This window comes from Lissotriton vulgaris, chromosome 7, assembly GCF_964263255.1.
Source record: "Lissotriton vulgaris chromosome 7, aLisVul1.2, whole genome shotgun sequence".
Taxonomy (NCBI): domain Eukaryota; kingdom Metazoa; phylum Chordata; class Amphibia; order Caudata; family Salamandridae; genus Lissotriton; species Lissotriton vulgaris.
Genome location: NC_141695.1, coordinates 275,832,560 through 275,846,285, shown reverse-complemented (window position 1 = coordinate 275,846,285; position 13,726 = coordinate 275,832,560). Strand labels below are relative to the sequence as shown.

General features: G+C 45.1%; 1 protein-coding gene across 1 annotated transcript in view; it reads right to left on the bottom strand.

The window, feature by feature from the left end:
* Nucleotides 1–272: 272 nt before the first annotated feature.
* The window catches only part of LOC147701386 (mucin-2-like), a 184,816-nt gene continuing 171,362 nt past the window's right edge, over nucleotides 273–13,726 (bottom strand). Inside the window, exon 3 of the mRNA XM_086928640.1 lies at nucleotides 273–923. Coding sequence (XP_086784766.1) covers nucleotides 541–923 — 383 coding nt within the window. The 3' untranslated portion in view covers nucleotides 273–540. The remainder of the gene's footprint in view (nucleotides 924–13,726) is intronic.

Genomic DNA, 13,726 nt, shown 5'->3' with positions numbered 1-13,726 from the left:
AATTTGATGATCTGAATTCGTAACTTTGCTAATTGTTTATTAAACCTTCATGGTTTGTACATCTAATATGCTCTGTTAACTTTGTGAGGCATTGATGGTAATGTCAGCCTCAGACAGAAGTAAAGATTCGTCAAAAGACGCTGAGTTTAAACCCAAGTTTCCACCAAAATTAGCATGGTGAAAGCGCTGCATCACATCTACATAACAAGATATCTCCCAACGCATAATTTAAAGTTCCACTTACACGCAAATAAACACACGGAAGACACAAATGCATTTTCAAATCTATAATTATGAATCCATTTGCAGACCTTGGGGCGTGATCAAAAGGACTTCACAGCATTACTTAGACTCTAATATGAATTTAATGATGCATATAAAGCAGAACAGTTTTTCAAAAAAACATGCATCATCGACAGATCATTCGGCAAACAAGAAGGTAATTCCAGAGAAGAGCCACTGAGAATTAAAACAATTCCTTTTCCGAAAAGATAACTTCTGGAATAAGCACAGGCATTATTTTCATCAAATGTTTTCTTCCTATTCCTTTTTGGGGCACTCACTGATGGGCACACAAGTGCGATCATTAAAAGAGCGGTACACAAAACCATCATTGCAGACACACCAAGGGGAGCAGTGTCTCCCCTCAATAGGTTTTACATCCGGATTTTCACAGGTTGCAGGATCGGATTTGGAGCAAGGTTCATAATGCATGTTCTCAGGGCAATTTACTTGACAGGCTGAATACTCTACACACTCCTGCGATGTACCAGACTTGAATATGAAACCATCTTTACATTCACACCCCCAAAAGCATGGCATGATACACATAGGAGGCCTGATCTCATTTAGCTTGTCGCAGTTTTCTCGACAGGTTCTCTTGCATCCATATTGGGCATTGGGTTGGCACACTTCGGCGTCACCTAATGGGAAACACAAATGTGTTAGTCATTTTTTGTGTTTGTTTTAATTTCAGCTTTATTTTTAAAAACATTACACACTGCAACCAGTTTACACTTACAGAAGCAAATTAAAATACAATTATTAAAGAATTCAGAAATCAAAAACAGTCAAGCTAAATCATTTCTTTAAATGATACGTAAATGCATTGTGTAAGAAGAACAGCAGTTCTTCTTCAATTGAAGTGTTCTAACCACATTGCATGGATAAGCCCAATTAGCTCTTATTTAAGTGCCTTCTTGAAATCCTGTGGCTGGGATACATCATCAGGATTGCATTTATGCCCGTGCAGAGTGTCTGCTAATATCTTTGCAGTTGTGCACCCTGAGATCTTGCACTGTTAAGTCTGCAAGTGTAGCAAACACGTCTCCAGGCTATCCTGATACTTTCACAGTCAGCTAATGTGTTACTCTTTATGGCCATCTGCTTATTTCTGTAAGAAAACTCCTCCCTTTGGCAGAATCATCTGCGTATTTTTCTGGACTGATGCTGCTGTTTTTTTTCACTCTACTTGGATTCTACAAAACATGTGCAATGCACATGCTCTGACCCGTAAAACATATACAACATGGATTCACTTTTAACTTACTTCTAAGTCTCTAATATATGGTACACAAGTGTACTAGGGCCTGCACGCTAAATGCCACTACTAGACTGCCGCACATATTTCGCACCCACTAAAGTTACAGTGCAAAAACCGTCTCCCAGCCTGCCACTGCAGCCAGAGTGAGCAGTTTCAAAACAACAATTTTGGCCTGGCAAGGAAAACCTTGTACAAGGTCTAAACCTTCCTTTTTAATGCTTATACGTCACCCCTAAGGTAGAGCCTAAATGCCCCTAGGACAATGTGCATGGTATTCAAAAAGTAGGACTTACATATTTTCTGTTTTACATGTCCTCACAGTGAAAACCTCCAAAGTCATTTTTCACTGTCGGAAGCATGGCTCTTCCATGGGAATGCTCTGGGCTAAAAAATAACACTGTATAATGCTTAACTTTTGTTGTGAGTAGCTTTAAAACTGATGCAGAGACTCGTTTTATTAGTAATTTAGAATCCACTTTAGTTGTCAAATCAGACTTTATGTTACTGTTTTGAAAATAACAATTTTAGAAAGTTGTCATTCATTTTCCTGCCTAAACCAAATGTGCCTTTATGACAGTTTTCAGTGTTACTTTTCACGGCGACCCGGTGGTAACATATGAATTGCTGTTAGACAGTGGACAAAGGGTGTATGAAGATGTTTTTCCTACCTAAGCAGGATGTCCTCTGGGATGTGCCAAGCCCTTTCCTGAGCTTAAAAATATGCCCACTCGCTCATTGGTGGATGTAGCTCACACCTTGGCATGCCTCCCTTTTGTGGTCATAGCCAGTTCGCCTCCAAATCCCATGAAAGAGCAAACTACATCAGAACAGGTTTGAAGTGACCACAAAGGACGGTTTGTCCATTACCATAGTCTCACAACTGGATGGGAACTGGAAGCTCTGCACAGGGGAAGATAGGTTCTGCCATGTTGGTTTTAAGTGGAGAGGTGCACTGTGGGATAATTTACAGTATAGGAAGTGCTGGGGACTTTTAGCCCATTGGTTAGGGAATGGCTATATGAATATGAATATTCATATGTAAATCTCAAATGAATATTCACTACAATAGGATGCCATCACGGAGATTGTGGCCATTTCAGTGTTTGCCTTTCATTCAGTGTTTGCCTTTCAATAATAATGGTAGTGCATTTTGAAAGAAAGTTTTTTATCTTTTGTGTGTTTAAGAGTTTGCAGTGATCCTGTGGACTGAATCTTTTTTTTTTATTTCTTACTTGCACAATGGGTAAGGGGTACCTAGGGCATCCCTTTTATCTTAGCAAATGCATTACCATCTTGTTTGACTTGTCAGTAAGAGAAGACATTTTGAACTGTAAAGCATAATTTTGCAAAGTTTTGGGGGTATTTTGCATAATTCCCACAAAGGAAATAGCAACATATTTACCTAGGCACACTCAATTTCTATTCAGATATCTTTGCTCTGGATAGGAACATAAAGCAATAAGAAGCACTTAGGTGAAATGGAGTGTACTAAGCATAAACATCAAACACCTTCACCATCACATAGGCTGGCTAACAAACTTTTAGCTGCAACCCCTGATACCTGTTTCACCATAATTACACCTCTTAATAGAGGTTTAGCTTTATCTATATACAAGGGCTCACCCAGTAAAATTTAAAAAAGTCCCCTTTCAGGCTTGGAGTGCCAGATACGTTTTGCAAAAATGGAGCAGAGAACTCTGGGTAGTTCCCAAGTGTAGGTGGAAAGCAGTTCCAATATACAGTATTCTACAATACCAGCATCACTCTGCATCGTTTCACCTAAAATGTCGGTTTTTCTAGCAAAGTTATTAAGCATAGGACAGCAATGCCGAGCAAGAAAGAGCACAGGGACATATTATCAAGACAGGCGATAACATTATCGCCGCTTTAGCGGCAGAGAACTGCGCTAAAACGGCAATAATGGGCTTGATAATATGCTCTATGGAATTCCAATTGAAGCCCATGTAAGATGTCCTTCACATTTTTGAGTTTTGAGAAGGAAGAGAGAATGCAAAAGTCGAGTCGTATATGACCTTCGTAATATGCTGTAGGGCTGCCATGCTTCAGAAAAGAATAATATGATGAGCAGCAGTGGAAGCTGATAGGCTTTCTCACAAAATGGCAGGGGCAAACAATGACAGCGTAGTGACTTGTAACATGAAAATGCGCCGCAGGAAATGTGTTCTATGATTGTGTTCATAATTACTTCCTGAGAAGAATCTGTTGCAATGCTGAAAGTTTAAGACAAAAGGATATTGATAAAATAGTCATGATGAGAGTGGTGTGACAGAACACCCCCATCCTTAGCCAATGAGAGATGGAGTTTGCTCTCATATTGAAACAAATGTGGGTTGGACATTTAGGTTATAATTGAAAGTCCCTGGGGGGTGTGGTTAGGGTCAGCTGGTGTTTAGCTAACAGGAGATCATCGCTTTGCTGTTTCCAGATAGAGGCCTACCTATTTCTTGATTCCTGACTCAGTCTTCACAGTTCGACTATTTTCAAAGGGCCTTCCTGACCTTTTGGCCAAAGGGTAGTTTCCCCTGAACCTAATTTGGGTTATTATAAAATATTCTGAATTTGCATAATCATTTGCAAATGTATTTTGTCTCTAAAACCTTTTCTCTCTTGCCTATCCACTCCTTCAATGCATTGTTTATTTGATATGAGTTTGTTTCTATTCATTGCTTATACATGTTCTCTGTGAAGGTCTATGTTTTGCATTGTATGACAGTACTAAATGAGCATTTGTTTCACATTATTTTTTGAGAAACATTACAAAAACACATATACTGAGTCTGTTATTATTTAAATGTTATTTATAAGTGCATATTATTGCTATAAACTTCTAAAAAGGTCAGTCGACCCTAAATAAGCATATTGTAAGGAGAAATTCAGGTTATATTGTGTATTTGGTAAGTTAGGAATAAACTTGCAGCTCACTGAACCCCAGCGTGAAAATGGGCCTTTGTGAAAATATATCGATCCCTGTTTGCTGGATCATTTGTTATACACTCAAGTAGTCCATCTATATAAAAGCTTGTTTCTCTTTGTTGCCCATGCCTTTCTGGCAGCTCCACCAGTGGCTGCCCCTCCTGTGCAGACTCCACAAGTTGGGGGGCTTGTTATTAGCCCTGTTATTATCAACTCTGTTATTGGCACACGTTCTCTTAACCGTGAATGCGTTTTTTTAATTTTGAACTGCTCAAAAAATGTACCAGCTTGATGCTGTTTATCCCCTAGCAGGTTCTCTGGTAAATCATATAATCCATTCTTTAATATTTGCCTAGTGGTGTGGTCACCCTCCTTGGCCGACAGTAACACCAGGGGATGGTGTTTGCTACAGTATATACACGTTGTTATGGAACCTTCTCAATAAGCGTCAATCTGAACGTTCTCAAGCATGTACAGAACGCACATGAGGCAGGTCCTGCCAAAGATTGAGGAAGAACCTACTAGGTAATTTTCTGGTAGTCTCAGAAATTATTCTTTCTAATGGTAAAGGGGAGGCAGCTTCCTTGATTATACGCCAGCTCGTATCCAAAGTGGCTATTGTTGACCTCGTACATGAGTTGGCAGTTAACATCTCTGATGTTTATAACTCCTTGGTTCTTCATAGTTGGGGGAGCAGATCATTAGTGCAATCCCTGGGCAAACCTCCTCCTGGGAAGAATAGTTGTCTGTTTTTTCCTAAGAAATCTTGAGATAAATCTAAGCAACCACAACAGAAGCCCAGATCTCGGAGTGGGTCATCGCCGGGAGACACTTCTGAATGATGCTATCATTTGTCTGATTGCACTAAAGTCAAGACTTTGGAGCATTCCCAGTTGCTGATCCTCTTCTCCTCGTTTCTTTCAGAAATTGTCCAATCAACAGAGGTGGGTGTCAAGATCACAGACAAGGTGGGTCTGTGCAGACAAAGAGAAACACACAACGCTCTTTTGACGCAAAAGTCAAGACTGAGGAACTTCCCCTGCATAGAGCCCCCTTCCAAAAGAAGAAGGTTGCTACTTTAACTCCTAAACATGTCCCAGATGGTGAAAGCCCTTCTCCTGGACAGAAGTTGGGCAGTGACTCTCCTCAACAGCGCGGCAGAAGTCACCGTAGTGTGCCAGACACTCTGTCAGTTTCTGGATGAGAGAGCAACTGACACCTTTGTTACAGTTGAGACTGCGGACACCTACGTTGCACCCTCTGATCACCTTTATCATTTAGACTTGCAGATTAAGGGGGATATTAAAAGCACCATTAATGCTATTTTCTTGAATAATTTGACTTCTTCAATAACATTTTATGGGCTGAGGTCGATTTCCTCCCTCGCATTTGTTCTTGCTTGTCCTCATGGTGAAAACGTAATACTCCCTTCTTTTTCGCATCTCATCCCTGATATGACGAATCATGATTATGCATCTGATTGGGCCCTGGCTTTGCCCCCTGCCTTATAGTGCCACCAAGTTGATTAGGATAAGGATTCTCCAATAAATGTTATTCCAGTGCATTCCACCCCTCAGAATCAGCCTCAATATCTAATTAAACGTGATGCTAAAGCGACTGTTAAGGAAATCCTTACACATCTGAAGTATCAGGGTGTAATTGAACCCTGTGTCTCTCTGTTGAATAATCCTCTTTTTCTGGATTTGAGACCTGACAGTTCTTATCACATCATCTTAGATTACAGACATATAAATAGTCAGACACACACTTTTGTGGTGCTGAACAGGCACAGTATTGCTCTGATTAATAAATCATCCAAAACAAATGTAAAACTACACTTGATATTTCTAATGTTTCTTTCTGTCACAATCAGGTTCCTGAGAGCGGTGATTGGTCAGGCTGTACTGCCCTCGGTTCCGAGAGTAAATACGCCTTTTTACCCATGTGGTGTAAGAATAGTCCCAGGGTTTTTACAGCATGCAGTAAGTCCCTTTTACATGACATTGATACTGATTCTTTGTTGTTTGTCAATGACAAATACCTTACCAACGATGAACTAAATTGTATTCGACCTGTGCTTGATCGTAGTTGGCCTCAAGCCCTCAAACCTTGTCTTGTGCTGGTCTAGCATGATGAGTTACCTTGGTTGGAGCTTTGTGTGTTCTGGAGCAAAATTGTATTCAAACTTTAAAAATGTATATCTCGGAGGAGCTACGTTGGCAAACAAGATGGCTGCTTAGGCTCCCTGCTCCGCCGACCTCCGTATCCCGCCACAAGATCCTGTACATTATCCTGATTTTACGCCTAGCCTCTGTGTGAATGAACTGTTCCGCCTTCCGATGGTGAAATCTGGAAACTTTTATCGGCTGGTTTGACGAGGTTGCATAGAGTTGAAGATTGTGGCCTACTCCAGCGGGGAAGCCGGGGCCTCATAAATAAAATAAATCGTAAATCATACGTTCTTATATAGCGCCCCTTCACCGTAAGGTCTCAAGGCGCTTGCTTTAGGAACCCGTCCTGGCTTTTCCCTGCGAGATAACCCCTACTGGGCATACCCAAGGTGAAAGCCAGGCATCCCATCGCGGTGGGGCCGTAGTGGAGATTAAGCAAGCTATTGCCCAGAGTTGCAGAGTGTGAACCCATGATTCGAGTTGGCACCGAGGCGAGAATTATCGAGTCCGTGGACATTTTGAGCTCAAGACCCTGCCGCGTCGGGGATTGAACCCTGGTCCTGGGTCTGACCCCTGCGTCTGGGTCTGCCTCCTCTAACCGGTGAGCCACACTTCTCCACTCGAGTACTTGCACACCCGGGCTGCAGTGCAACAACATCGGCCGGGAGACCCAGGCAGGGTCCGGTCAATCGGAGTGGAGGCTTCTTTTATGCCCGAATTTGGCGGCGATCGTTTCTATTGCTCAGCATTGATGGAGGAATGACTTTGCTTGCTGTCGACTGTGGGTGGGGGTCTCAGTCCCGCGGACCCGGTGTTGGGCCCCGCTGGGGTTCAGTGGGTCAGGGTCTCTGGCCTGTGGCGTTAACCGGGTTGACCGTGGCTGCAGATAAAGACTGGCCACCCTCCGCATCTGCCCATTTGTGATCCCTTTTGTCCCCCCCGAGGATGCCAGATTCACCGGGGGAGGTGATTGTGATTGGTGTTGGGCGTGAGTCTATGGATCGAACGGTGCTTGAGCCATCTCTGAGGTCAATATTGGCAGAGATTTGGGCGTTTCATTCACATGTGGATGTCTTATTGAACAAATTGGATACTCGCCTATCTTAGATGCTCCTTGTGGAAGCGGACCCTGCCTCGCTGTTGGAACAGCAATCTGCAGCCATTCAAGCAGCGGCCATTTTGACTCCGTGCGAGGACCCCGTGAGGAAGCAAATACTGAAACCATCGGTTGGTGCCCTGGAGGACGATGTTCCCGAGGTCATCAGTGTACCGCTGAACCTTCCATCACTATCAACTTTGGAGATATCGAAAGGCGTTCCCCTCCTGGAGACTTTTGTTGTTGACTTTTCTTTCACTTTGCGGTCGTCTTCTCCTTTCTTGGTGACTTTACGACTCCGGGGTAAGATGCATTGGGACTGTACATCTAGGAGAGAGATTTTTTCTGCGTCTGAAGTTCTTGTGAACTCACTGTCTACGAGTTGCCACGGATTGATTCTTGATGACTTCCTTCTCCTCTATGACTCATTTGTGTGCCTTTGGGTCTCGATGGGGGTGGGGGGTTCGTGTGCTGGTTTGGAAGGGTCAAGGTTAAGATCAATTAAATCGGGACGGTTTGGAGTGGCTTTTACGGGTGTTCGACCTGCAACTGCTTGATCTACGAGGCTGGGCGGTGTATCATGGTGCCCCCTAATTTCTCCTTTAAGGGTTGTCATATGTTGGTCTTTTTGCGATAGGGGGTGTCTGTTTCTGGCGGGGGGGCTAAAGAGGCTGGGAGCCCATAAGGATAAGCCCTCCTCCATTCTTTTTTCCTACTTTTAAGTTTTTAGTTATTTGGGGCGACAGACACGCTGCTAGTGGGGTTAGGCTGTAGCCATTTGCAGGGGTGCAGGGTGGGGGGTAAGAGGTATTTTTTTATTTTGCCTTTTTTTATTTCTATGGCCTTTTTCTTCCTTCCCTTTTTCTTCCTTACAGGATCAGTATAGCTTGCGAATCATTCGGATTTTTATTGTGTACTTGTATTTAGTGCTCATGCTTTTTACGTTACCCTGATTCCTGGGTGGGCAGGCCCTGAGTACTGGCGCTCAACATAGAATGTATATTGTATTGTCATTTACACCGATTCATATGTTTTGGCGCCAATGTTCCATTATAGGTGTTATTACGTGCATATCCTGTCTCTCGACCTGTCCCCCGTATTCCTCTGTTTGATTGTATGGCACCTGATCCTTTCTTTAGATAATATAAAATGAAACCTCTGTCTCATCCTGTGACTTAGTTGTGCGTTCTAATACAAGTTCTATCCTGAATCGTTGCCGGACCTCAGGGTTGTCGGCTAATGAGCTGTGTCGTATCGTGATATAGTGGGTATTAATTTTGTTTAGCGGCCGGCCCCTGCGGTTGTAGGCCCATGCTTGTATTTTTTATTGAATGCTACAATAAAGGTTTTTAAAAAAAAAATAAAAAAAAAAAAATGTATATCTCATGTTCACCTTATTGTATGTTTGTCTTTCTGGCCTCTTTTTGTTAATTAAATTATTCATTTTATTTTATAAATTTGAGCATGGGATTTTAATAGTGGTGTGTTTTTATAACTTTTTTCAAACTCATCCTGTCTGTGTTATAGCTAACCGGATGGATCTCAGTTTCAAATTGCTGAAACTTGTACTGGACCTAAAAGAGTATAGTAACATTATTACATGTGATGAACTACCATCCACCTTAATAATTGACTTTCTCATAACTTATTTTAAACCTTAGAGCCAGATGTCTGGATTTGCTAATTGTCACATAGCCCTTTAAAGATCTTTAGCCTTTTTCAGACACATAGAAGCACCCAGTAAAAGTCAAAACAATGCCATTTTAGTCTTAGAGTGCTGCGCAATGTATTAAAAAAGGAAGCAGAGAACTCTGGATAGTTTCCAAGTTTCGGGGGAGAGCAACCCCTATATATAGTCCCTATAACACCAGCGACAATCTGAATCTGCTTTCCTCAAATATCTGTACATATTGCACACCTAGATTGTTATAGTTAGGATGGCTGTTCCATATGAAAAGTGTTTTTTGTGTTTCTAATACTTTCAGCTCAGTTCAACAGATCTCCGTTCCGGTGCAGGAACGCATCCTAAAAGTGGATGAGTTAAATCTACAAGATTACACTCAGTCACTTTTACGGCTATGCTGCGTCAAAACCCTGTGCCTGCTTGAAGCAGGCATAAGGATTGACACAGCATGTTAGGCATAGGGGGACCCTGAGCCTTGCTGGAGCAGCGTTGCGCTTGCAATGAAACCCCAGCAATGCGTCACCTTTACGGCAGCAGATGCGTCACGCATCTGTCTATTCTTGCCCCATGGTGCGCAGCATTGTAAATGCGGCCCATCCATGGTGGCACAAGAGGTGTCTGCCGTGATGCAAAATAGCTGGCGGATCTCTGCTGATATGCAGGGATGCACCAGTTATTGTAAATCTGCCCCTTAGACTCTATATGGCTGAGATACCCGCCACCCCCTCTCGACACAATCCCCAAGGATGGGAAACCGGAAACAGTTCTGAACTTTTGGAAGGCGGGAGGGAGTGACCCTCCCGGCCGTATTTATTAAAATATGAAACAAAATCAAAACATTAAAATAACAGTTTCATATTATGTACAATTTCATTTCCACATTACGATGTTTGGCTAACCTTAACATATTTCTAATACAAAGGTTCTCCTAGTTGAAACTAACATCCTACAAAACATTTGAACTTGAAATTGTACATCCTAACGTTAAGGGCCAACGGCAAGGTCGTAACCGGTGTCAGATCCCTAAACCAGAATTACCCCCCCCACTTGCGAGGGGCGACCGCACAGAGGCTGTACCTCAGGTGCATCTACCAATTTCCCTTGACTTGACGGGGGCCCCAATGAACTCAACGCCATTTAATGGTCGTCCGAGGACTCGTGTGAGGTGTCTAGAAGGTAGCGTAAACCCCCCTCCCCACCCCACACAACTTACCACACCTGCCGTCGCAGGTGTCCTGGCCCCGGGAAATTCCCAGGAGGGGCCCGTAGCCCCTCCTATCCAGGAAGGGGCCTTGACCGCCTTCCCTTTCCTTTCGGCGGCCCATCCTTAGAAGGGACCGCCTCCCCGTTGAGGGGCCAATGGCCACCTCCCCCGGGCGCTCCCATCCGTAATGGGTGACGCCCCCCCCATAGGGATCTTCCAATTACTGCTCACCGATCATGACCTTACCGCCCGACCAAAATAAATACGACAATTAACTAAAATCACTAAATTAAAACAACCATAACTGCTTCGCGTATGATTACTGATCAACACTTGTGCAAAATACTTTATTCGAAAAAACATACTGTAAAGAATCGTTCACTTTATTGCATACTCAAATAACACTTTAATCATAACAACCTGTAAGAAATAGAGTTACCACATCAAAACTTTATTTCAAAACCACTTGCTGTCCTCAGGGGCTGGTGGGTGGGTCAAAATTGGCTCTTCGTTCCGTCTCGAGCTCACGTGCAGCGGGGAGGTGCAGCTTCAGAGCACAGGAACAAGAGGATGCTTCCTTGGCTTGTTGCTCCTTTTATCCGTCTTCGGGCGGGCGTAAACCCGCCTCCGCCCGCCTCCGGGGGCGTGGCTGGCGGCTTCAGTGTCTAGGACAACCCACTCCAGGGCGGGAAAAAGCGCGCCCCGGCTACGCCGCTTCGGGCATACCAGCTGAGACTCGCCTCCCGCCCAAGATGGCCTCCCGGGGGGATCGGGGTACTCCACCATACGTTCGGGGGGACCGAGTGGTCGCCCCTTTCCATATGGCTGAGATACCCGCCACCCCCTCTCGACACAATCCCCAAGGATGGGAAACCGGAAACAGTTCTGAACTTTTGGAAGGCGGGAGGGAGTGACCCTCCCGACCGTATTTATTAAAATATGAAACAAAATCAAAACATTAAAATAACAGTTTCATATTATGTACAATTTCATTTCCACATTACGATGTTTGGCTAACCTTAACATATTTCTAATACAAAGGTTCTCCTAGTTGAAACTAACATCCTACAAAACATTTGAACTTGAAATTGTACATCCTAACATTAAGGGCCAACGGCAAGGTCGTAACCGGTGTCAGATCCCTAAACCAGAATTACCCCCCCCACTTGCGAGGGGCGACCGCACAGAGGCTGTACCTCAGATGCATCTACCAATTTCCCTTGACTTGACGGGGGCCCCAATGAACTCGACGCCATTTAATGGTCGTCCGAGGACTCGTGTGAGGTGTCTAGAAGGTAGCGTAAACCCCCCTCCCCACCCCACACAACTTACCACACCTGCCGTCGCAGGTGTCCTGGCCCCGGGAAATTCCCAGGAGGGGCCCGTAGCCCCTCCTATCCAGGAAGGGGCCTTGACCGCCTTCCCTTTCCTTTCGGCGGCCCATCCTTAGAAGGGACCGCCTCCCCGTTGAGGGGCCAATGGCCACCTCCCCCGGGCGCTCCCATCCGTAATGGGTGACGCCCCCCCCATAGGGATCTTCCAATTACTGCTCACCGATCATGACCTTACCGCCACAGGCCGGATAGTTGACCGGCTATCCGGACCCCCCACAAAAACTCCTGCCTAAAGGTCATGTTTTAAACTCCTTAGCCAGGCTACGAGGTCTCCTATGAGTAACTCATTCCCTACCCGGGACAAATGGACCCCATCCCCCAAATACATACAGTCCCCCTTGATACAACCATGAGGAATAGAATGCAGTGCACTTGAACGAAACAATCTACCCAATTTGTTAATTACTTTCTTCACCGAATGATTTATAGCAGAAACCGAATTCGCCCCCCGCCACACCTTACGTGGAATCATATGGGACCATGCAATTGTGCACCCTGGAACCCTTCTCGCCAACCAACTTACTGTAGAAAGTATCGCCTCGAGAAGAAGTCGTCTACCAGTGGTCACCAAATCGTTGCCCCCAAGATGGACTATGATTATAGATGGCGGTGACCTTGTCCGCCCTAACAAACCCTCGAAAAAGGATTGAAACTGGTCAATACAGAGCCCGCCCCTTCCGTAGAAGGTCACCCTGTACCCGTATTCCCCAGCCATGTGAAACATGTCACCTGCTTTGAATACGTCCGCGGCGCGCCTCACGTATGAGTGGCCCACGACCCACACCTCTTTTTCCGCAGCCGGTGATGTGTGACCGCTGGTTCCCAGGTGTCGGGTCGACTGCACAGTCCGCCCCGCCTCGTAAGCTTGCGAAACTGTAAACCAAACAAAAACAAGAAGCGTGAGTACATGATTACAGCTTCACAACATGTGCAACCGCACATACCTTTTGTAACAATTCGAGGACCAACGCCCCAAACGTTTCACTTTTTCTACACTCAGACCCCTGGCTGTAGCCTCAGTAGCAGCCCCTATCCGAAAGGAATGGGTCCCAAACTCGCCGGGGTTCAAGCCCGCGGCCGAAATTGCCATTGTAAACACCCGCTGGAACTGAAACCTCGTCAGTGGGGTGGCATCAGCGTGCCTCAGCAAGGTCCCCCCCCATGATGCCGCCCTCTGCGCTAAATATTCCTCTACGCAAACCACAGGGCACATGGGAGATCCGGGAATCCGATGTATGACTACGCAATCCCCAATCGCACCCTGATCGGCCTTGGACCTGACAAACGAGACAGTCATCGTCTCCCCCTTAACCTGGATGTGCTCTCGGCACAGTCCCCCCACCGTATCCCACTTGTTCTTGGCCACCAGTTCGCTTACTCGCATCGCCCCATGGAATGCTAACGCAAAAGCGGCCCGGAACAACATTGTTTCATACTGGGATGAACATGTCGCAGGGAGTACGGATAATAACAGGGCCAACCTATCCAGACCTATCGGGTGCCTTTCATCTACTCTGCGACCCTCAAGGCGTTGCCACCCACGTAGCGCTTTCTGCACCACGAAAGACGCTGTCGGGTCCTGGATCCCATGAGCCCTTGCCATAAAGGAAATGGCGGCCCGATGCCTCTGGGCCGTAGCTACTGATTTGCCTGCCTGATGTAACGACAGCAAAAATTTTACGACAAGCTCTTCCTGTCCC